Here is a 22,693-nt window from a genome sequence, read left to right as displayed (position 1 = left end):
AATAAATTACAGATGAACAATTACTAATAAGCAATGAAAGTGAAGATGATGAGATTTTCCTAAGAAAAAGTAAAAAACGAAAAGGAAATGTTTTAGAATCACCTGAGGTGAGTCATTTAGTAATCACATTAATGTAATCATAAAAGAATATTTTTTTTCCCTTAAGGATTTTGTATTACCTTTCTCAATCTGTTTATCCATTTGCTTACTTTATCTAGGATCAGAAAAATAGTGAAGTTGATTCTCCAATTCATGTTACCAAAAAGCGCAGGGTTCTTAGAGTAAGTAAAAAGATAATGTATAATAATTAAGATCCTTTTAGAATAAATCTTAAATGTGTGTATAGATATAGTTATATTTGATCTATAGGTATGGAGTTAACAGGAAAACTGATACTATATCTGATTGATTAGAATTTCCACCTTTTAGTTTTCAGAGCTGTATTTATTGTAAACTTCTCTAAGCATAATACTATGTTAAGATGCTGGGAATATTATCAAGAATATATCCTGCAGGGCAAGGTGACACATGCCTATAATCCCAGAGGTTTGAGAGGCTAAGGCAAGAGGACTGTGTTCAAAGCCAACCTCAGCAACAGTGGGGCACTAAGCAACTCAGTGAGACCCTGTCTCTAAATAAAATACAAAATAGCGTTGGGGATGTGGCTTAGTGGTTGAGTGCCCCTGAGTTCAATCCCCAGTACCCACTCCCTGTAAAAAAATAATATATCCTATATGTCTATAAATAATAGGAGAAACAAATAATTTTGGTATAATTTTTTAAGTTGAATGGTAGCAAAAGATAAGCCATTAGCCTAGATCTTGAGAGTTCTGGCAAGCTTCTTGAAGGTTATCAATCCCATAGTGGAATCTTAAAAGGTATATGGCAGTCAGCAAACGAAGGGAGAAAGGAAGGCTTTTTTTTTTTTTTTTTTTTTTTTTTGCAGTGCTGGGGATCGAACCCGGGGTTTTATGCTTGTAAGGCAAGCACTCTACCAACTGAGCTATCTCCCCAGTCCTGGAAGGCATTTTTGACAGAATGAACAGCTTAAAGAGTGACTGAAAGTTGGGAAGCCAAATCTCTATATTATTAGCTTGAAAGACAGAAGTGTTCCAGGAAATAACATTGAAAAAAAATCTGGGTCAGTGTTTGGAAGTTCTTATTCTTTTTTGATCTGGTTTCTATGTTGTGGTGCTGGGCACGAACCCAGGGCGTCGTACATGCTAGGCAGGTGCTTTACCACTGAAGCGCATTCCCAGCCTTGGAAGTCCTTATTCTTTAGATTACTGAAGGGTTTGAAGAATGAAAGAAAGGAGTCTAGGATAACTGATTTTGGGCTTGGATTGTTTAGCAAATAGGTCACAAATTTAAGGAACACAAGAAAGAGTGATAAGTTTGGTGTTGAACATGTTTTGAGTTTGAGGTTCTTTCTGACAGGCATTGACAACTATATGAATCTGAAGTTTGGATGGTGGACAATTCTTAAGGCTAATGATTCTTGTTTGTCATCAGCTTATAGTTGATAGCTAAATTTTGACACTAGCACATCTTGTGAATTTTAATTCTCTAGTACAATTTAGGATAATTTGGACCAAATTAATTCAAAATGCAACCAGTGCATTTTTTAAAAATCTTTTTGGATGTAGATAGGCCTTTATTTCATTCATTTATGTATATATGGTGCTGAGAATCAAACCCAGTGCCTCACACAATGCTAAGCAAGTGCTCTACCACTGAACCACAACCCCAGCCCCAACAATCAGTGCATTTTAACTTTGCATATTCATAGAACTTCACTACAAAATTGCTTTAGCTTACTACCTTAATTAAAATGTCTGAATAATTTATCAAAAGTAAATGAAACTGGGCACAGTGACACACACCTGTAATCCTAGCAGCTCAGGAGGTTGAGGCAGGAGGATCACTAGTTCAAAGCCAGCTTCAGAAATTTAGCAAGGCCCCAAGCAACTCAGTGAGACCCTGTCTCTAAATAAAATAAATGGGTTAGGGATGTGGCTCAGTGGTTGAATGCCCCTGGGTTTAATCCCCGGTACCAAAAGAAAAAGTAAAGTATTGATAATGCTAATGATCAATCTCTTTTAAGTTAATAATTATTTCTGTTAATTGAAATTATTTTGTTAAACTATTGATTCTTTTGATGGGCTTTATATTATTTTACAAGAGATGTAGTGGTAGGTCTCGTAGTCAAAATTTGTTACTGTTATATTGATGTCTTGGTTTCAAAGGATTCTTCTATGTTTGGAAAGAATTATGAGAAAGCTCTTAAGGATCTTCTAAGGGAAATTAAACTGAAAATAAGAGTTTTCACCAAATATATTTGGTGTAATGCCAAATTGAATAAAAATATATACTAATATTATTTACATTACCTAATTTGGTAATTGGCATGTAGTATTATTCAACTTACTAGTTTTAAAATCCTTAAATATTATTTATTTATAACAATGGCTCTGAATTGTGAGATCAATTTTATTTTCCTAAGAGAATATTGGACCAAATATTTTTTAAAAATGTGAAAATGAAAGCAACAACCCTTGAGATGCACAAGATAAAAACAATTCAAGTATTTTTGCTTATGTGAATTTTGTTGCATTTTTATAGTTAGAATTATCATCTAGTGATGAGAGTGAGAATTTTCACAGACCACATTCACAATTAGAAGATTTTAAGGATTTTAACAGGAATGCCAGAAGAGGCATCAAAGTCCAAAAGACACAGAGTCACCTAAAGGTAATTTTTTTTTAAGTTTATTTTATATACACATATTTTATTAGTAAGGATCATTAGCTTTTATAACAAGGTAAATAAATTTATTCATGCATTTTCTTTATAGAAAAATGCCACAATTTCTTCCTTTTCTTTCTTTTTTTTATATTTTTTATTTTTGTGTACTAGGGATTGAACCCAAGGGCATTTAACAGCTGAACTGTATCCCCCATCCTTTTTATTTTTTATTGTGTCATGTTTAGACAGTATCTAAGTTGCAGAGGCTGGTGCTTCAGCCTTCTGAGTCACTGGAATTACAGGTGCACACCACCATGTCCTGCAGAAAAATGCCACAATTTTTTAAAAAGTATTTTGCTACAATCTTGTTTTTTTCCTGGAATTAAAATGTCCAAGCGTGGTTTTTTCCCTTTGTGTTGATACTTTATCTTCTAGTGTTGCATTATTTTGAATGAGTAAATCAAGAAAGTTAAATATATTAATAATTTATTGTTCATATTGAAGAAGATATAAAGACAAAAATCAGAGTTTTAGGACATTTGTTTTTACAGTCATTATATCGCCCTTCTTTTCTTGTCCAAATTCAAATATTTGAAGAAGAGTTCTTATTCTTAGCTCTTTTCCCTCCTGGTCAATCCTTTTTGTTTTAGTGTTTTTCCTGGTAGACTCAGGACACTGTTTATTAAAAACATTGAGCATGAAACAATGACTTATATAATATTTTACTTAAAATCATCAGGAGTAACTTTAAATTTGTTACTTTGTCATCTCTTCTTGCAGGTGTTTCCTTCCCCCCCCCCCATCCCCCCTCTGCCACTCCTATACTGGGGATTGAAACCAGGGTACTCTACCACTGAGCTATATCTGTAGCTCTTTTTATTTTGAGACAGGTCTCGTTAAGTTGCTGAGGCTAACCTTGAATGTGCTGTTTTCCTATCTCTGCTTCTCAAGTTGTTGGGATTGTTGGCATGCACCACTGGGCCTGGATTTTTTTTTTTTTCTCTTTTAAATCTTAAAAACATTGATAAGAAATCCTATTTCTTAAGAGCAATAACTTCTACAGCACAGGAGAGTAACTATAGTTAACAATTGTGTATTTCAAAATAGCTAGTAGAGAATATTTTGAATGTTTCCAACACAAAGAAATGGTGTTTACCATTACCATGATTTAATCTTTACACATTATGTACATTTATTGAAATATTCAATAAATATATATAATTAGGTATCAGTTAAAATTTTAAAAATTCATTTTCCAGAAATAAAATGGGTGTTTTCTAATTTATTTTAGCATATAGCTAAGAAGTTTTTTGATGATGAAGCAGAACTTTCTGAAGAAGGTGCTGAATGTGTTTCATCAGATGAAAACGATGACTCAGAAAATGAACAAGATTCTTCATTACTTGGCTTCTTAAATGATGAAACTCAGCTTTCACAGGCTATAAATGGTGAGTGTTATAATGATGCTTTTTTAAAAAAAAAGTTCATTCAGTGATTCTAATATCATTTAAATATTTTAAGCCATTTTCAGTGAAACTAGACATTAAAGGGAATTAAATTTGGTATGTGAAAAATATTTATTTGGTCGTTTTCATTTAAATCCTGTTAGTACTTGCTTTATTTTAGGCTTGTTTGTTTATAGGCTTCTGCCCATTTAGAATAGTTCTCTCCAGATTGATCTCGCTGGCTCATGTGTCAAAGGTTCATTTAGCTAATATTTAGTGCTTGGTAATATGAGGCACTTGGGAAAGATAAGGCAGTGAAAAAGGGGACAAAAAGTTTTCCATATTAAACTTATATTTGAATGGAAGGAAACAGAATACATATAACAAGTAAATTACTCAGTGTATTGTAAGATGAAACATTTACAGAAAAATGAAAAAATAAAAATATAGGGAATTGGGTTGGCTGGGGTTGGAGGTATTAATAATGGACAAGTTGCCATTTTAAGTAAAGTGATGTAGGAGTAGGCCTCATTGAGAAGATGACATTCAATTAGTCACTAGAAGAGGGGTTTCACAATGTGTATTAATAAGACATCTGAGAAAAAAGGTAAACTTATTGAATTTGCCAAGTAAGGGAGATTTGATTTCAGAAAATAGTATCTTCAAGCAGTACCTGAACATATCTTGTATATCAGACACTTAGAGCTAATGATTAAAATTGGCTATACTGGAAGTGAGAAATACTGATTGGTTCTTCAGTGTTCTGGTCTTTCACAGATTTTGTCATTTATTCTGCTCATGCAGTCTTGGCCAATGATTTACAACAGCAAAGCTTACCAAGGTCCATGAGTTTAAAGAAAAAGATGTTTAAAGATAAAGTTTTGATTATCCTTAATGCTGATATGATTTGCAAAATAAGATTTTATACCTCTGATGCTCATTACTCAAAGTGGTTTTTGTGGGTTTACACCATAATCTTGGTGGCAGAATGTTGATTCAAAAATAAGAAGCCAGTTTAGTTCCCTGACGCAGGTTGTGTACCTAACCTATTCAAGGAATAGCATTGTGAGTGGTATTAGGGGGAAGGCAAGTAGTAGGCAGTGAGATCAGAGACAGAGTGTGTAGTCAGATCATGATCTGATATATTTGCATTATAATCTCTCTAGCTTCTATATTGAGAATGACCTACAGGGCAATAAAAGTAGGAGACCAGCTAGGATGCTGTTGTAGTAAACCAAGCCCAATCAAAGAATAATAGTGTCTTCTGCCAAGATAATATTGAGGAAGGTGAGAAAGATTAGATTTTGGATAGGTAAAGCTAACAGGATTTTCTGATGGATTAGAAAGAGAAGAGTCAGTGGGTAGGGCAACAGCATGGGTGTAGTTGTTATTTGATATTGAGAAGACTATAGATGGAGAAATTTGGATGGAGAATGGGGAGATCTCCATTTCAGACATAGTACATTTGAAATATATGTGATTTCAAAACTTTTTTTAAAAAGTCCGCTTAGCTATAACTTTTAAAAATGATAGGCATAAATAAAAACCTGTATTTCCCAATTTTTACTTAACTGAAAATCATGAAAATTGGCTGCAGCTTTTATTGTTTTTAAATACATGTTTCCTTTTCTGCCTGAACTTCTTGTGGTTTTTAGAATACTTCTCTAAATGAGATACAGTCCTAAAGTTTTCATATACATTTGTTTTGAATGGAAAAGCACTGTCTTAAATCATTTTAGGAGAGCAAGTGAGCCAAGGCAGAGAGCTTAAATATGTTGTTCATGATCACCCAACTAGATAATCTGATTTCAGAAGCAAGTCCTGAATTTGCATTTTTGAGTAATTGTTTTTAGATTTTTTAAAAATATATATTAGTATCTTTTTGTATAAAATGTTTTTACATTGTTTGAATCATGAAATTGGGAGTAAGTCAAAGTTAAATACCTTACCAATTTTTTCTTAATTTATTTTTATTGTAAACAAATGAGATACATGTTGTTTCTGTTTGTACATGGACTAACCATTTGTGTAATCATATATTTACATAGGATAATGATGTTTGATTCATTCTGTTATTTTTTCCTCCCCCCCACCCCTCCTACCCCTCTTTTGCCTCCTCTACAGTCCCTCCTTCCTCCATTCTTGCTCCCCTCCCACCCCCCATTATGTGTTATCATCCACTTATTAGCGAGATCATTCGTCCTTTGCCTTTTTGAGATTGGCATATCTCACTTAGCATGATATTCTCCAATTTCATCCATTTGCCTGCAAATGCCATAATTTTACTCTTCTTTATAGCTGAGTAATATTCCATTGTGTGTGTATATATATATATACACACACCATAGTTTCTTTATCCATTCATCAATTGAAGGGCATCTAGGTTGGTTCCACAGTCTGGCTATTGTGAATTAAGCAGCTATGAACATTGATGTGGCTGTATCTCTGCAGTAGGCTGATTTTAAGTCCTTTGGGTATAGGCCAAGGAGTGGGATAGCTGGGTCAAATGGTGGTTCCATTCCAAGCTTTCTGAGGAATCTCCATACTGCTTTCCAAAGTGGCTGCACTAATTTGCAACCCCACCAGCAATGCATGACTGAACCTTTTTCCCTACATCCTCGCCAACACCTATTGTTACTTGTATTCTTGATAATCACCATTCTAATTGGGGTGAGATGGAATCTTAGTGTAGTTTTGATTTGCATTTCTCTTATTACTAGAGATGTTGAACATTTTTCCATATGTTTGTTGATTGCCTGTAGATCTTCTTCTGTGAAGTGTCTGTTCATATCCTTAGCCCATTTGTTGATTGGGTTATTTGTATTCTTGGTGTAGAGTTTTTTGAGTTCTTTATAGATTCTGGAAATTAGTGCTCTATCTGAAGTATGAGTGGCAAAGATATTCTCCCACTCCGTAGGCTCTCTCTTCACATTGCTGATAGTTTCCTTTGCTGAGAGAAAGCTATTTAGTTTGAATCTATCCATTATTGATTCTTGCTTTTATTTCTTGTGCTATGGGAGTCCTGGTAAGGAAGTCTGATCCTAAGCCAGCAAGGTGAAGATGTGGACCTACTTTTTCTTCTGTAAGAAGAAGGGTCTCTGGTCTGATTCCGAGGTCCTTGAGCCATTGTGAGTTGATTTTTGTGCAGGGTGAGAGATAGGGGTTTAGTTTCATTCTGTTGCATATGGATTTCCAGTTTTCCCAGCACCATTTGTTGGAGAGGCTATCTTTTCTCCATTGCATATTTTTGGTCCCTTTGTCTAGTATGAGAAAATTGTATTTATTTGGGTTTTTGTCCGTGTCCTCTATTCTGTACCATTGATCTACCTGTCTATTTTGGTGCCAATACCATGCCGTTTTTGTTACTGTTGCTTTGTAGTATAGTTGAAGATCTGGTATTGTGATACCCCCTGCTTTCATTCTTCCTGCTAAGGATTGCTTTAGCTATTTTGGGTTTCTTATTCTTCCAGATGAATTTCATGATTCATGATTGCTTGCTCTATTTCTGTAAGGTACATCATCGGGATTTTAATTGGAATTGCGTTGAATCTGTATACCACTTTTGGTAATATGGCCATTTTGACAATATTAATTCTGCCTATCCAAGAACATGGGAGATGTTTCCATTTCTAAGGTCTTCCTCAATTTCTTCAATGTTTTGTAGTTTTCATTGTAGAGATCTTTTACCTCTTTGGTTAGATTGATTCCCAAGTATTTTATATTTTTTGTGGCTATTGCAAATGGAGTTGTTTTCCTCATTTCCCTTTCAGCTGTTTTGTCGCTTGCGTATAAAAATGCTTTGGATTATGCGTGTTGATTTTGTAGCCCGCTATTTTGCTGAATTCATTGATGAGGTCTAGAAGTTTTCTGGAGGAGGATTTTGGATCCTCTAAATATAGAATCATGTCTTCAGCAAATAGTGACAGCTTAAGTTCCTCTTTTCCTATTCATATCCCTTTAATTTCTTTAGTCTGCCTAATTGCTCTGGCTAGAGTTTCGAGGACAATGTTGAATAGAATTGGTGAAAGAGGACATCCCTGTCTTGTTCCCATTTTTAAAGGGAATGGTTTCAGTTTTTCTCCATTAAGAATGATGTTGGCCATGGGCTTAGCATAAATAGCCTTTACAATGTTCAGGTATGTTCCTACTATCCCTATTTTTTCTAGTGTTTTGAGCATGAAGGGGTGTTGTATTTTGTCGAATGCTTTTTCTGCGTCAATTGAAATAACCATATGATTCTTATACTTAAGTCATTGACATGATGGATTACGTTTATTGATTTACAGATGTTGAACCATCCTTGCATTCCAGGGATGAACCCCATTTGATCGTGGTGCACGATTTTCTTAATATGTTTTTTTGATACAGTTTGCCAATGTTTTGTTAAGGATCTTTGCATCTATATTCATCAAGGATATTGGTCTAAAGTTTTCTTTCCTTGATGTGTCTTTTCCTGGTTTGGTTATGAGGTTGATATTAGCTTCATAGAATGAGTTCGGTAGGGTACCCTCCTTTTCTATTTCCTGGAATACTTTGAAAAGTATTGGAATGAGTTCTTCTTTGAAGGTCTTGTAGAACTCAGCTGAGAATCCTTCTGGGCCTGGGCTTTTCTTGGATGGTAGGTTTTTAATGGCTTCTTCTATTTCATTGCTTGATATTGATCTGTTTAAATTGTGTATGTCCTCCTGGTTCAGTTTGGGAGGAGCATATGTCTCTAGAAATTTGTCAATGTCTTTGGTGGTTTCTATTTTGTTGGAATACAGATTTTCAAAGTAGCTTCTCATTATGTTCTGTATCTCAGTGGTGTCTGTCATGATACTTCCTTTTTCATCACGAATTTTAGTAATTTGAGTTTTCTCTCTCCTTCTCTTTGTTAGTGTGGCTAAGGATTTGTCTATTTTGTTTACTTTCTCAAAGAACCAACTTTTTGTTTTGTCAATTTTTTGAATTGTTTCTTTTGTTTCAATTTCATTGATTTCAGCTCTGATTTTAATTATTTCCTGTGTTCTACTACCTTTGCTGTTATTCTGTTCTTCTTTTTCTAGGGCTTTGAGCTGTAATGTTAGGTTATTTAGTTGTTGACTTTTCATTCTTTTCTGGAATGCGCTCCATGAAATGAATTTTCCTCTTAGTTCTGCTTTCATATGTCCCAGAGATTTTGATATGTTGTATCGTCGTTCTCATTGACCGCTAAGAATTTTTTTTATCTCCTCCCTGTTGTTTTCTGTTATCCATGTTTCATTCAATAGCATATTATTTAGTCTCCAGGTATTGGAGTAATTTCTGTTTTTAATTTTTAATTTTAATTTTAATTTTTTTGATTTCTACTCTCAGTCCATTATGATCTTATAGAACGCAAGGCAGTATCTCTATTTTTTTGCATTTCCTAAGGGCTGCTTTGTGGCATAAGATATGATCTATAAGAGAAGGTTCCATGTGCTGCTGAGAAGAAAGTGAATCCGCTTGTTGATGGATGGAATATTCTATACATGTCTATTAAATCTAGGTTATTGATTGTGTTATTGAGTTCTATGGTTTCTTTGGTTGGTTTTTGTTTGGAAGATCTATCTAGTGGTGACAGTGGTGTGTTAAAATCACCCAGAATTATTGTGTTGTAGTCTATGTGATTCCTGAAATTGAGAAGGATTTGTTTGATGTTCAGGGATGCACCATTGTTTGGGGCATAAATATTTACTATCGTTATGTCTTCCTGATTTATGGTTCCCTTAAGCAGTATGAAATATCTTCTTTATCCCTTCTGACTAACTTTGGCTTGAAGTCCACTTTATCTGCTATAAGGATGGAAACCTCTGCTTTTTTACTGAGTCCATGTGCGTGGTAGGTTTTTTCCTATACTTTCACTTTTAGTCTGTGGATGTCTTTTTCTATGAGATGAATCTCTTGAAGGCAGCATATTGTTGGGTCTTTCATTTTAATCCATTCTGCCAGTCTATGTCTTTTGATTGATGAGTTTAGGCCATTAACGTTCAGGGTTATTATTGAGATATGATTCGTATTCCCAGTCATTTGGCTTACTTTTGGTTTTTAAGTTGCCTTGGTTTCTCCTTTGAGTGATTTTTCTCTAAGGTAGATCCTCCCTTTGCTGACCTCCATTGTTGTTTTTCATTTCCTCCTCATGGAATATTTTGTTGAGAACATTCTGTAGTGCAGGCTTTATTTGTAAATTCTCTTAACTTTTGTTTATCATGGAAGGATTTTATTTCATCTTCAAATCTGAAGGTTAGTTTTGCTGGGTATAGGAATCTTGGTTGGCAATCATGTTCTTTCAGAGCTTGAAATATGTTCCAGGCCCTTCTAGCTTTTAGAGTCTGGGTTGAGAAGTCTGCTGCTATCCGTATTGGTCTCCCCCTATATGTAATCATGCTTTTCTCTTATGGCCTTCAAAATCCTATCTTTATTTTGAATGTTAGGCATTTGCATTATAATGTGCCTTGATGTGGATCTGTTGTGATTTTGTGCATTTGGTGTTCTGTATGCCTCTTGTATTTGATTTTCCATTTCATTCTTCTGGTTTGGGAAATTTTCTGATACTATTTCATTGAATATGTTGTTCATTCCTTTGGTTTGTATCTCTGTGCCTTCCTCAATCCCAATGATTCTTAAATTTGGTCTTTTCATGATGTCCCATAGTTCTTGGAGATTCTGTTCATGATTTCTTAACATCTCCTCTGTTTGGGCAACTTTATTTTCAAGATTATTTTGTCTTCATTGTCTGAGGTTCTGTCTTCCAAGTGGTCTAGTCTTTTTGTGATGGTTTCCATTGAGTTTTTTATTTGGTTTATTGTTTCCTTCATTTCAAGGATTTCCATTTGTTTTTTTCTTTTTTTTTTTGAGAATCTCTATCTCTTTGTTGAAATGATCTTTTGCTTCCTGCTGTTGCTCTTTCAGCTTATTGGTATTATCATTCATTGCCTGCATTTGCTCTCTTATCTCATCCTTTGCTTTGTGAATCATCTTAATCATGTATAATCTCAAGTCCTTTTCTGACATTTCTTCTAACATACTGTCATTGGATTCTATTACTATAGAATCTAATTTGTTTGGATCATTTTCTTCCCTTGTTTTTTCATGTTGTTCATGTATCTTCCCCTCTAGCAGTGCAGATCTGGGGTATTGCAGATTTCCCCCTATAGGCTTATAGTGGCCCTATAGGTTTCCAAAACTCTTTAAGGGGAGATCAGTATTAGCAGTGCCCAATTCAGACACTATGCAATCCTAGACCAAATAGCCCCTATGAGGACAATAACAAAATTGTCATAATAAACAGAATGAGTTCAAATATTATCTTCAGTAAAACAAACAGATTTGCAATAAGGTCTGCAGTTTCAAATGGAGGACAAAGAGAATGCAGAGGGATGTAGAATGTGGCTGTTAATGGGATAAGAAAAGAATATACAGAAGTTCTAGAAAATAGAAAGGGTGAGAGTGTAATCAAAAGAAATTGGATGTTAGCATGCAAAAAAGGGAGAAAGAGACTCTGAGGGAACAGGTAAACAAAAGGAAAAGAGCAAGAAAAGTAAAGAAGTAAAAACTTAAATTTTTTCAATAAGGAGAAAAAAAGAAAATCTGTAGTATAATAGTCATATAGTAATGAAACCTCCCAGTGTTCAGTAGCCTGATGCATGAGAGGTACCTGACAATGAGCTTCAAGCCTCCAGCAGGCGGCGTCTCAGGATGGGATTTGCCCCACCTAAAGATCGGGGCTAGGGCTTCCAGGATTATCCAAGATGGCTGCTCTGGCTTAAAAATGTGTTGGCAAATGGGGAGCTGAAGCTCAGTGGTGGACGTGGTCAGCTGGAGGCCTTGGAGATGGGATGCGATTGGTCAGGCAGTGGTCCTGGAGGTCGGGTGTGTGGTGTGGTTGTGGGATCCTGGAGGCCAGGTGCAATCAGTCGGTCTGGGGTCCTGGTGATAGGGCATAGACAGTTGGTCTGGGGGTCCTGGCGGCAGGGAGCAGTCAGTCGTTGTGAGAGCCCCAGAGGCAGAGAGTGATCGGTCAGGGTTAGGGATCCTGGAGATGGGGCTCAGTCAGTAAGCCAGGGGTCCTACGGGGCCTGGCTGTTGTCTCAAAATGGTGGCAGCCACATGTAATCAAACCTGTAGGTACTGTGACAGTGAACTTCCAGTCAACAGCAGGCAGCTGGTGCTCCTTTGGCGGTCGGCGATCAGTTTGCTGACTGTTGTCGGTGATCAGGAGGTGAACCTCATGTGTTGGGTGATGGATAGGTGTAAGGCAGGCAAATGGCAGATGATAGACGCCTGACAGTGAGCAATCTGCACTCAAAAAAGGCATCGATATGCTGGCAGACTGCGGGTGATCACAGCAGACAAATGGGTAAACAACAGGGGATCCATAAGCAGGAAAAACTGCCTCACCAAGAAACAGACATCCTCTGCTTGAAACCAGAGTTAGGGAGCGACAAGGAAGGCAGCCTCCCTCTATTCTGCCCTCTTGGATCTCTCTTTACCAATTTTTATTTAAAATAATTCTACTTTATCTTAAATTCTTATCTTTATACAGATTCTGAAATGAGAGCTGTTTATGTGAAATCTTTGCAGAGTCCATTGATGAGCAATAAGTACAAAATGGTCCATCAGAAACATAGTAACATAAACATTTTCTCACAGGTATGAACTATAAAAATAAAAATGAAGAATTTCATGATGCTTATGTTGAAATAAGTTCCTGTTAATGGTTCTCCATTTTGTTTTTAAAATTGGGTTATTAGAGCTATTCAGGTTTCTGATTAGAGTCAGGAAGATGGACTAAATTTGTTCTCAAGATCCCTTTTAGGCCCTATTGGATCAATTTATCCTTTAATTTGAGCCAGTTCGAATATCTTATGAAAATTTTTTCTAATTAGGAGAATGTTTAAAGGAAGTGAGTAGAAATTTATCATCTACTATTTAAAATGTTAATTCTCATGTCATTTCTCTTAAAATTTTAATTTTTTTCATAAGACATATTCTAAAATTTATAGGTCATTTTTGATTTATGAATAATATTTCTATATTGAATTGCCATATTTGGGTTGACAGTATGGTTATTTGTATCTCTATACTGTAGTATACATACATTTATCTCTGTACATATATTTATGATACAGCACTCATTACATTTTTATCATTGCTTACTTTTTTGACTGTCCTTGCTAGGCTATAAATTTCGAGAGGGTAAATCAGTTCTTTATCCCCCAAGTTCTCATTTTCCTTCATAAAGAATGTACTAGTATGTGTTAGTTGAATAAGTTACTGAGTTAAGGAACATGTAAAATGAACATTCATGCTTAAAAGAATGTGTAAATACATGATGATTATATGAAATAAATTTAAAATATTTTTATTTGTGTTTCTCTTGTAGATTCCTGAACAAGATGAAACTTATTTAGAGGACAGTTTTTGTGTTGACGAAGAAGAGTCTTGCAAAAGCCAATCAAGTGGAGAGGAAGTTTGTGTTGACTTTAACTTAATAACTGAAGATAGTTTTGTAAATGGGAGTAAAAAATATAAAACCCGACGTGCAGTAATGCTAAAGCAAAATTGTGCACGTTCAGAAAAGAAATTATCCAGAATTATTTTACCAGATGATTCAAGCGAAGAGGAAAACAATGTAAATGATAAAAGAGAAACCAGTATTGTGGGCAGCCCAAGCACTGTTAACAAGAACAAACAACAGGACCATTGTTTGAATTTAAAGCCTTCTGGGTCTTCTTTGCAGCTCAAAGTTCTTCATAATCCAATAGCAAATCAATCACCAAAGCAGAAACAAGGGACACGACTTAATTCAAAGGATACGATTTCTGATACCTCACCAACATGTACTACTGTTGAGTTCCAGGAAGAATGTAAAACATTTCCAACTCGGTTGAAGGTATGGATCAAATTAAAAGAAAAAAACCTTCATATGTTTGCCAAAAAGGTTATTTCTTGGGTTTGTCTTAGTTTTTTTGTTTGTTTGTTTGTTTGTTTTCTGTTTTGTTTTAAATAATTGGGTCGACAAAAATTAGCAAGAGTATTTTGAAGAAAAAATTTTCAAATTAGAAAATGGAACACTAAATTATGGACAATTTGTAGGATACTTAAGTTTTAATTTTTAAGTGTATTAATAGCTTTCTTAATAGCACTCTGCCAGAAAACTTGACAATTTTATTTAAAAACATGTAGGAAAATAGGGCTTCATGTAAAGTGAAATTAATAGAAATTATGTGCTTAGAAATTGTTACAAGATTAACTTTTCCCCAAAAGACTTTGAATACAGAAATCTTATCTTTTTATTAGGCAAAGGGGTTTACAATCAGTACCTGGTTTCCTCCCTTTATGTTTCTTTACAGATTGTTGATAAATACTCCAGTTTTACCTTTTCCCCATCTTGCTATTACTAAAAGAAATACTAAAATCATTTTCGGTTTTTAAGAGTTTATAGTTACAGTAATTTTGCTAAATAGGGGTTAAAGTCATAGTAATAGGAATCCCTTAACATAATAATTTCTTTATCATGGGAATGAGATTGAACACAGACCTTTTTAAAAAATTAAATTTTTAATTGGCAAAACGTTTATATTTATTGTGTATAAAATATTTAGAATATGTATACATTGTGGAATGGCCAGTTTAAGCTAATTATACTTATTATATTTATAATTTTTTGTAGTGAGAACAGGTGTACAACACATTGTTATTAACTATAGTCACCATGTTGTACGACAGATATCTTGAATGTGTCTTCCTAGCTAACTAAAATTTTGTATTATTTGATCTACATCTCCAGCATCCTTGCCCCACTGCCCTGGTAAATTACATTGTACTCTGTGCTTCTTTCCAAGATGTTCTAGGCCTTAGAAACATGCCCCAGTGTCCACATACCTGTTGCCAAATTGGTGTTTCTAGTTCCAAATTGTCCCCTGCTTTTTTTTTTTTTTTTTTAAACAAAATTATTTCTTGAAGACATAATTAGGATAAAATTGACTAGGTTAAAACCTTGTAATATACTGGAGAACATAAAGCACTTAGTTTCTTTGAGCTTCAGTATCTTCATCTGTAGTAATAATATACGAACAGATTGGGTAATGTGTTCACAATATTTTAGGAACCAGGAAGTACTATCATTTTAGAGAACATTTCTACTTTGTTATATCCTAACTGGAAATTAGGTGTAGGCTAGTAAAACTTTAAGGACTGTGAAAAAGTGTAAGGAGATTTTGACAGAAATGTGTTTTAGATTTTTTTCTATTATTTAATAGAGTTGCATTTAGTAGAATTCTTTTTACTTGAAATTAGGAGGGGAAGGAATTCCAGGTAAATTTGAAAAGATGGAAAATAGACTAATTTGTCAAAAGCCTTTAGAATTATAATATTAACATTTGCTTTGTTATATGTTACAAACAGTATTCCTTGTCTGCATTTGCCTTTTGTGTTTCGTGTTTTTTGCTATATGAAAATAATTTTTTATGCAGTTCCTATTTTTTTTTTTTCTTTATACTTTCTGACTTCAGGGTCATGTTTAGAAAGCCGTATTCCAAGATTATTTAAGTAGTTCCAATATTTTCTTTTCGTTTTCTAGTGGCCAGTTCTTCATTAAATTTATTCTTTTATACTATATAAAATTAAATATTTAATATAAAAGATTATTTGAGTGATTTGGATGTGTATCTTGGTTGAGGATATACAAAACTGGAAGAGTGCTGCTTTCCCACCCTTACAATGATAACAAAAAGCCATGTAAACTACAAAATCATAAGTTTTCTTGAAACCATTACAAAGCTGAGTTTGTAAGGCAACCATTTTAGGTTGATATCTGAGGAATGTCAGGCATCTCCAATGACAGACTTACAGATTTGGGGCAGTTACTGGATACCATTACATCTAGTAAGAAGAACTCAGCTAAAAATTTAATGAATGGCAAAAGGCAATGCTTTAGAGTTTATAGAATTCCTCTGAGTTGTAAACACAAGAATTTGCTGCAACCACTTGTGGGGCTCCATAGACTCATCAGTGTCCCTGAGAAAGGTTACTGTGGAAGAGGCACCAAACCAAACAAAACTTTAAAGTCACTGGGGGATATACTCTTTGGGGTTTTCTATACATAAGATGATGTTACTACCAAAATTCATGAGATTTGAGGTTGTTTACTTATTATTTCCAATTTGGATTTTTGTTTTGCCCATGCTTAATTGCTTTGGTTAGAACTTCCATGACTCTAGTCATGATGAACACTGAGCTCAATGTTTCTCGTTTTGGAAGAATGTCATATTTCTGTACTGGATCAGATGCTGTTCTCTCACTCCTGTGCTCTTAGTTTTGCCATATTGTGCCATGCAGCTTGACTTGCAGCAGTGACTTGTTCTTTAATCACAGTCACATTAGACTTGTCGAAGGAAATGACCTGAACATTATCAATAAGGAAAATCAACATGAGGTGTGAAAAGTCTGTGGCCCTATGTTATTTAACCAGCCTGTGATCAGTGTTTTTCTACTCTTTTAGGTTTGTAGTGCTCTGCAGGATTCTAGAATTTCATACAGTTCCAATTCAAGGCCACATTTGACTGAGACGCATACTTCTCTAAAATTCCCACAGGAAAAAAGAACCTGTATTCTTGTAGACAGTCGTGAAATCACTTCTGGTTTAGAAGTAATTTCTTCCTTAAGAGCAATCCATGGGTTACAAGTAGAGGTATGTCCTCTTAATGGATGTGATTACATTGTGAGTAACCGCATGGTGGTGGAAAGGAGGTCTCTATCTGAGATGTTAAATACTATCAATAAGAACAAGCTCATCGAGCAGATCCAGCACCTGCAGAACATGTTTGAAAGAATATGTGTGATTGTGGAAAAAGACAGAGAAAAAACAGGTTTGTATTTTTAAATATTTGTTTAGGAGCCTGTAAAGGAACTTGACTATTATTCTACTGTCAGGCAGTAGAAAACTTAAAATATAAATACTTGACTCCATGAATGTCATTTCACATTTTAATGCCATTATGTTTATCATCAGTCATTGTATTTAAATGAAGCCTATGAGAGACTTGAAGGCAAGTGAACCAATCATGACTTTGAGGAATCCCAGAGAGGAGGGCCAATAAGGCAGCAAGCAATGGAAGAGAGAAGTAGGATTAAGGAGATGCTTCAGTCAGGATTTGTAGGAGTTGGTGGGAGGAGTTGAGAATTACTCTTAGTTGAACAACTTCTTGGTTACTGGCCAGTTAGGTAATGGTGCTGTTTATTCCAATATGATTATAAGAGAAGCAGCAGATTTAAAGGGAACTCAATTTTGAACATGAAGATTGACTTTCAATTGGTCATTGAAATTCAGGCCTGAAATTCAGGTCATTGAATTCAGAAATTCAGATACATTTGGAAATGTCAAATTAGAGTTACAATTAGGGAATTTCTGTGATTATTTAATTGTATGTATTGGGAACTCCAGAGAGTAGTGAAAAGATCATAGGAAATGGAATCAGATGTATTGATTTCTTGTGTCTTGCTAAGGATGTGGCTCAGTAGTGGAGCATTTGCTTGACATTCCTGAGGACCTGGGTTTGATCACCCGTACTACCAAAAAAAAATTCTGACTTCTTTATAGTTTTGTGATTATGTGATGTTTGTTACATTGACGATCACTCCCTCTGATAAGTATATTAAGTATAATCATATACTTATACCATTCATTTCATCGTATTATAAGCATTAAATGAAATCATGTAGGCCAAAGCCATTATGGAGAAATTGAAGAATTACATATAAAAGGAAATAGTGTAGTTTATGTAAAACATTGGTTTGGGAATTGGGCAACATTTTCATCCCCCACACTATCACTGGTGAACCATGTGACCTTGGATAACTCAATTTTATCTTTCAGTAACTCAGGGTTTTCTTTTTTTAATTTTTTTCCTTTTTAATTCAAGAAGTGAGGGCTGAAGGAAATAGAACAGAGAAAGTAACATGGCAAAAAAAATTATGGAATTACTCTTAGTTGACCAACTTCTTGGTTACTGGCCAGTCAGGTAATGGTGCTAATGGGGTGGGCATAAGGGGGAATGCCAAAAACAGGATGTAACTAGAATATGGAAAAGAAAATGAACAGGAATGTTATAAGGCTAATAAATTAATGACGAGGTAACATGAAAATGGGCATGCAGGGTATTTCTGTAGTTAACCTTTGGAATAAATGCATGAGATAATTTTTGGTATCAGTTAAATCAGTAATTAAGGAGCCCTTCATGTGTGCCAACATGAAAAATAAGAAAGTAATAATATAGCCTTGGTTTTCAAAAATGAATTATCTACTGGATATAAGTATAAATTCTCCCTTACTTGTTCATGTTCCTATGTTGATTTCAGTTTAAGTTCTTATTTTATCTCTTAGATATTGGAGAGTCACTTTAAAACATTTGCTATAAGTTTTCTCATTAGTAGAACGTAGCACTAGTTCATTCTTGGGATTTTAAAAATATAAATTAATAAGAATGAAACATGAGAAAAAATATAATGATTGTAGTTAATGTTAGTTACTGAAGTTTGCATTTTCTTAAATATGAAATATTTAGGAGACACATCAAGGATGTTTAGGAGAACAAAGAGCTATGACAGTCTGCTGACCACCTTAATTGGCGCTGGAATCCGAATTCTTTTCAGTTCCTGCCAAGAAGAAACTGCAGATTTACTAAAGGAACTATCTTTAGTGGAACAAAGAAAGAATGTTGGTATTCATATTCCAACAGTAGTGAATAGTAATAAATGTGAGGCACTTCAATTTTATTTAAGTATTCCCAGTATAAGTTATATAACTGCATTAAATATGTGTCATCAGTTTACATCTGTGAAAGAGATGGCTAACAGGTATGTTTATTTTCATAATATTTTAAAATGATTACTTTTAAATGATTCTTAGAAGCATTTCATAGAATTTTAATATTTTCAAAAGACATAGCAACTGTTTTTTTTTGGGGGGGGGGTTCTGTTAACTGATACCAGGTATCACTTAATGCACGAAGATAGGACACTAATGGGGGAAAAAATGTAAGCATTGCCTTTAAGGAGTTATGGGGAAATAGACAATAAACAGTTTGACCTTATATTCTAACAGTTCTGGGCCATTCAGTTCTGTAACTGGAACAATGTTCAAGATGAGAATTGTACTAGTTTTGCTTGTTTTAAAGTGCTAGGGATCACACCAGGGACCTTATGCATACTAGACAGGTACTTTTTCACTGAACTATACTCCTGGCCCTGATTATTATGTTGCTTGCAGAGGAGTATTTTAGAACATAAGTTCATTTTAATTAAAATTCCACAAAAGGTGTGGTGTCTTGTTTAACTTGGGCAGCAATAATCCCATAAACTGATTGGCTGACTTCTAGAGAGTTCTAGAGGCTGGAAGACTGAAGTCAAGGTGGCAACATGGTTGGGTTTTGGCAGGGCCCCCTGTTCCGGGTTGTAGTCTACTGACTTCCTGTATCCTCACGGGGGCAGAAACAGAGATAGCTGGGGCCTCTTTTAAAAGGGTGCTGAGGGTTCTACCTTATGATCTACTTACTTCCCAAAGTCCCCACTTCCAAATATCATCTGTATTGTTATCCCTCTATCACTCTAATGAAGTAACTGGCATAGACTACTTATGAAGAAAGGTTTATTTAGCCCAGTTTTGGAAACACAGTTCAGTCAGCACAGTAAAGGCTCTGCAGTGATTGTTGTGTCACCCTGTAGAGTGGATAGCAATGGCAGGAGCACATGCAGGAGCAAATAATTTCATCAAGTCAAGTACAGGGAGAGACAGGGATCCTACAATTCCTTCCAAAGGCAGTATTGCCTCCAGTAACCTAAGGTTCTCCTTCTAGTCCCTACCTCTTAAAAGTCCATACTATCTTCCAGTACTGCTGCCTTGGGGACCAAGTTCTCTACACACAAACCTTTTTTGGTGGTAGTGGTAGGAGACAGAAACCAGCACCATCACATTGGGATTAGAGTTCCAACACATGAATTTTTGGGAAACTCAAATATTCTGTTGATTGCAGATATTGAAATCATTAGTGCAGATGATTTTATGTAAAGGAAACAAGTTTTTGTTTTATTAAAACTAATGCTAAAGATTTATCAGCTGTATGTGTAATGCTAAGGAAGAGATGATTTTCTTAAATGCTATTTGGTGTTCTTTAGGTAAGATAAGAATATTAAGTTTTACAGAAACCAAAGGTTATAGCATAATGTTTTCGTCCCATTTATATTTCAGCTCACCTCAAGAAATCTCCACCTATGCACAAGTAACTCATCAAAAAGCTGAGGAGATCTATAGATATATTCACTACATATTTGACATGGAAATGTTATCAGATGATCTTAAAGATAAATCAAAATCTGATGCATGATCGGAGACTGTTCAAGATATGGTTATTGTACTCACTAAATGCACTTCAGGGGGCTGGGGTGGTGACTCAGTGGTAGGGTGCTCACCTAGCACACATGTGGCCCTGGGTTTGACCCTCAGTACCACATGAAAATAAAATAAAGGTATTGTGTCAACCTGTAACTAAAAAAAAAATCTTTAAAAAAAATTAAAAATGCACTTCAATAATGATTGCTGTGGTTTGTGTTTATCAGTTTAAAATATGTAAGAGAATATTTCCTTACCACTTAAAGAGATCATTTTGTGTACATTTTTATTTGGATTATACAAATTATTTTAAAAGAAACTCTGATGCTCAGTAAACATTTTGACTAGAATATGAAATTAATTTTTTTATTTAATAAATCAAGGTTTGTTAAAGGTGCTATTGAGGAGAAAATAAAAGCTGAGTTGAGATGTGTTTTGGGACTTGCCCTGCAAGATGTATTGTCATTATCATTTCTTAGCATGAATAGTGTCCGTGACTACTGCCAACTTGGTGGTCATAAACCATTTTTCCTGTATATGAATTATAATATTACTAGTATTTGAAATGTATTGAATCTAAACATATATACATATAGAGTAAGGTATAAGTATCAGATAAATGACCCAGTCACTAGGAAAGTAGAAAATTTAACTGAATGTCACCTCCACCAAAGGCATACAAGTACATTCAAGTCCCATTAATATGAACTCCAGTATAAATGCATTCTACTGTCATGTACATCTAATTAGAATTAGAAAAATTAATAAAAAAATATGAACTCCAAGCTATTTTGTTGTTGAAAGATATTCTAAGTGGCACAAAAGTTTGGACTTGGTAGATTTTTTTTTTTCTTTTTTTGATGGGGTTTACTAGGAATTGAACTGGGTTACCACTGAGCTAAATCCCCAACCTTACCTCATCCATTTTTTTGAGATAGGATTAGGATTCACTAAGTTGCTTAGGGCCTCCCTATGTTGCTAATTTCAGTTTGTCTTTAATCAAAGTAGATTTATTTATACATTATAGAAAAAAATGACACTTTGTGTGTGTGTGGTACTAGGGATTGAACCTAGGAACGTTCAACCACTAAGCTACATCCCTTGTACTTTTTATTTAGAGACAGTGTCTAAGTTGCAGAGGCTGGTCTCAAACTTGCAACCAAGAAACTAGAGAGTTCTCCTTCACTTTTTTGACAAAAGTTAATTCTGAACTTTGTTTCTGAGATAGTATAAACTCTGAATTCCAACAATAGCTGACCTCTTATTTGCTGTCCAAAATTATGTCAAAGCCAAAGAGAAAAGAAACATTGTGAATTACTGGCTGGTGGTGTATTTACTTACTGGATCCAAAGTCATACCTTAGTATCTGTTTTGCTATAATGATTGGATTCTCCCCGCACCACCCCAGCATTTCTCTTTTACAGTGAGCATAATGCTAAGCTTTGTCAGAAGAAAAGGGCCTTTCTTGCTGGTTCCGTTGTGCTGTTTCATACTCCTGCACGTGGTCTATCAGTGGTAAGTGTGGGTGAGGACGTGTCGTGGTCCTCTGCCCCAGAAGTATGCTGGAAGTATGCCGCGTCCCTTCACAATTTCACACTGACCTGGGCTGGGTGACTTCTTTGTAAGCATCTCCCAAAGATACCACATACTCTCTGACTCTCCATATGTCCTCTCACCAGATAAAACATTGCACAAATTAACGTGATGTGAGAGAATAAAGAATTTGTTACGTTTGCTATGTGGAGAGCTTGCTTTAATTCTGGCTTCCAACAGCCTCCTCCTGTACTGTCATTGGTGTCCCTTAATCTATTAATCTTACTGATTACTAATCCATCTTATTATTTTAGTCCTTCAGCCCTTAAAGTCTTTGGCTTTTTCACTTTTAAGCTTTCTTCAGAGAGATTACTTACCTTATCTTAAACGTTATTAGTTTATTTTATGACCTAACAGAAATGGACGAGTACCAGGAACCTGGCAGGGTGGGATACAAAAAAAAAGTAGAAAAGGACATTGAAGGAGTTTTGATAGGACATGGGGAATATGAGCACTGAGGGTCAGACTTTGGGTCTGGGTTAAGTCTATGCCATTCCATAATTACCTTTTTGTTTTCTGTTAT

At 35.0% G+C, this 22,693-nt stretch overlaps 1 protein-coding gene across 2 annotated transcripts in view; it reads left to right on the top strand.

The window, feature by feature from the left end:
- FANCM (FA complementation group M) overlaps positions 1-20,798 on the top strand; it is a 65,893-nt gene extending 45,095 nt beyond the window's left edge. The window contains exons 15-23 of one of the 2 annotated variants that reach the window (XM_079126018.1): positions 13-107; positions 219-281; positions 2,623-2,751; positions 4,037-4,193; positions 12,733-12,839; positions 13,573-14,082; positions 16,693-17,059; positions 18,755-19,046; positions 20,437-20,798. In XM_079126018.1, the coding sequence (XP_078982144.1) occupies positions 13-107; positions 219-281; positions 2,623-2,751; positions 4,037-4,193; positions 12,733-12,839; positions 13,573-14,082; positions 16,693-17,059; positions 18,755-19,046; positions 20,437-20,572 (1,856 nt within the window). In that variant the 3' untranslated portion in view covers positions 20,573-20,798. The remainder of the gene's footprint in view (positions 1-12; positions 108-218; positions 282-2,622; positions 2,752-4,036; positions 4,194-12,732; positions 12,840-13,572; positions 14,083-16,692; positions 17,060-18,754; positions 19,047-20,436) is intronic. The other variant, XM_079126019.1, reaches the window with a different exon arrangement.
- The last annotated feature ends 1,895 nt before the right edge of the window (positions 20,799-22,693 follow it).

Source organism: Sciurus vulgaris (genome assembly GCF_902686455.1).
Source record: "Sciurus vulgaris genome assembly, chromosome: 2".
Taxonomy (NCBI): Eukaryota; Metazoa; Chordata; class Mammalia; order Rodentia; family Sciuridae; genus Sciurus; species Sciurus vulgaris.
The sequence above is the reverse complement of the archived record's forward strand: the minus strand, read 5'-3'. Positions and strand labels throughout refer to the sequence as shown.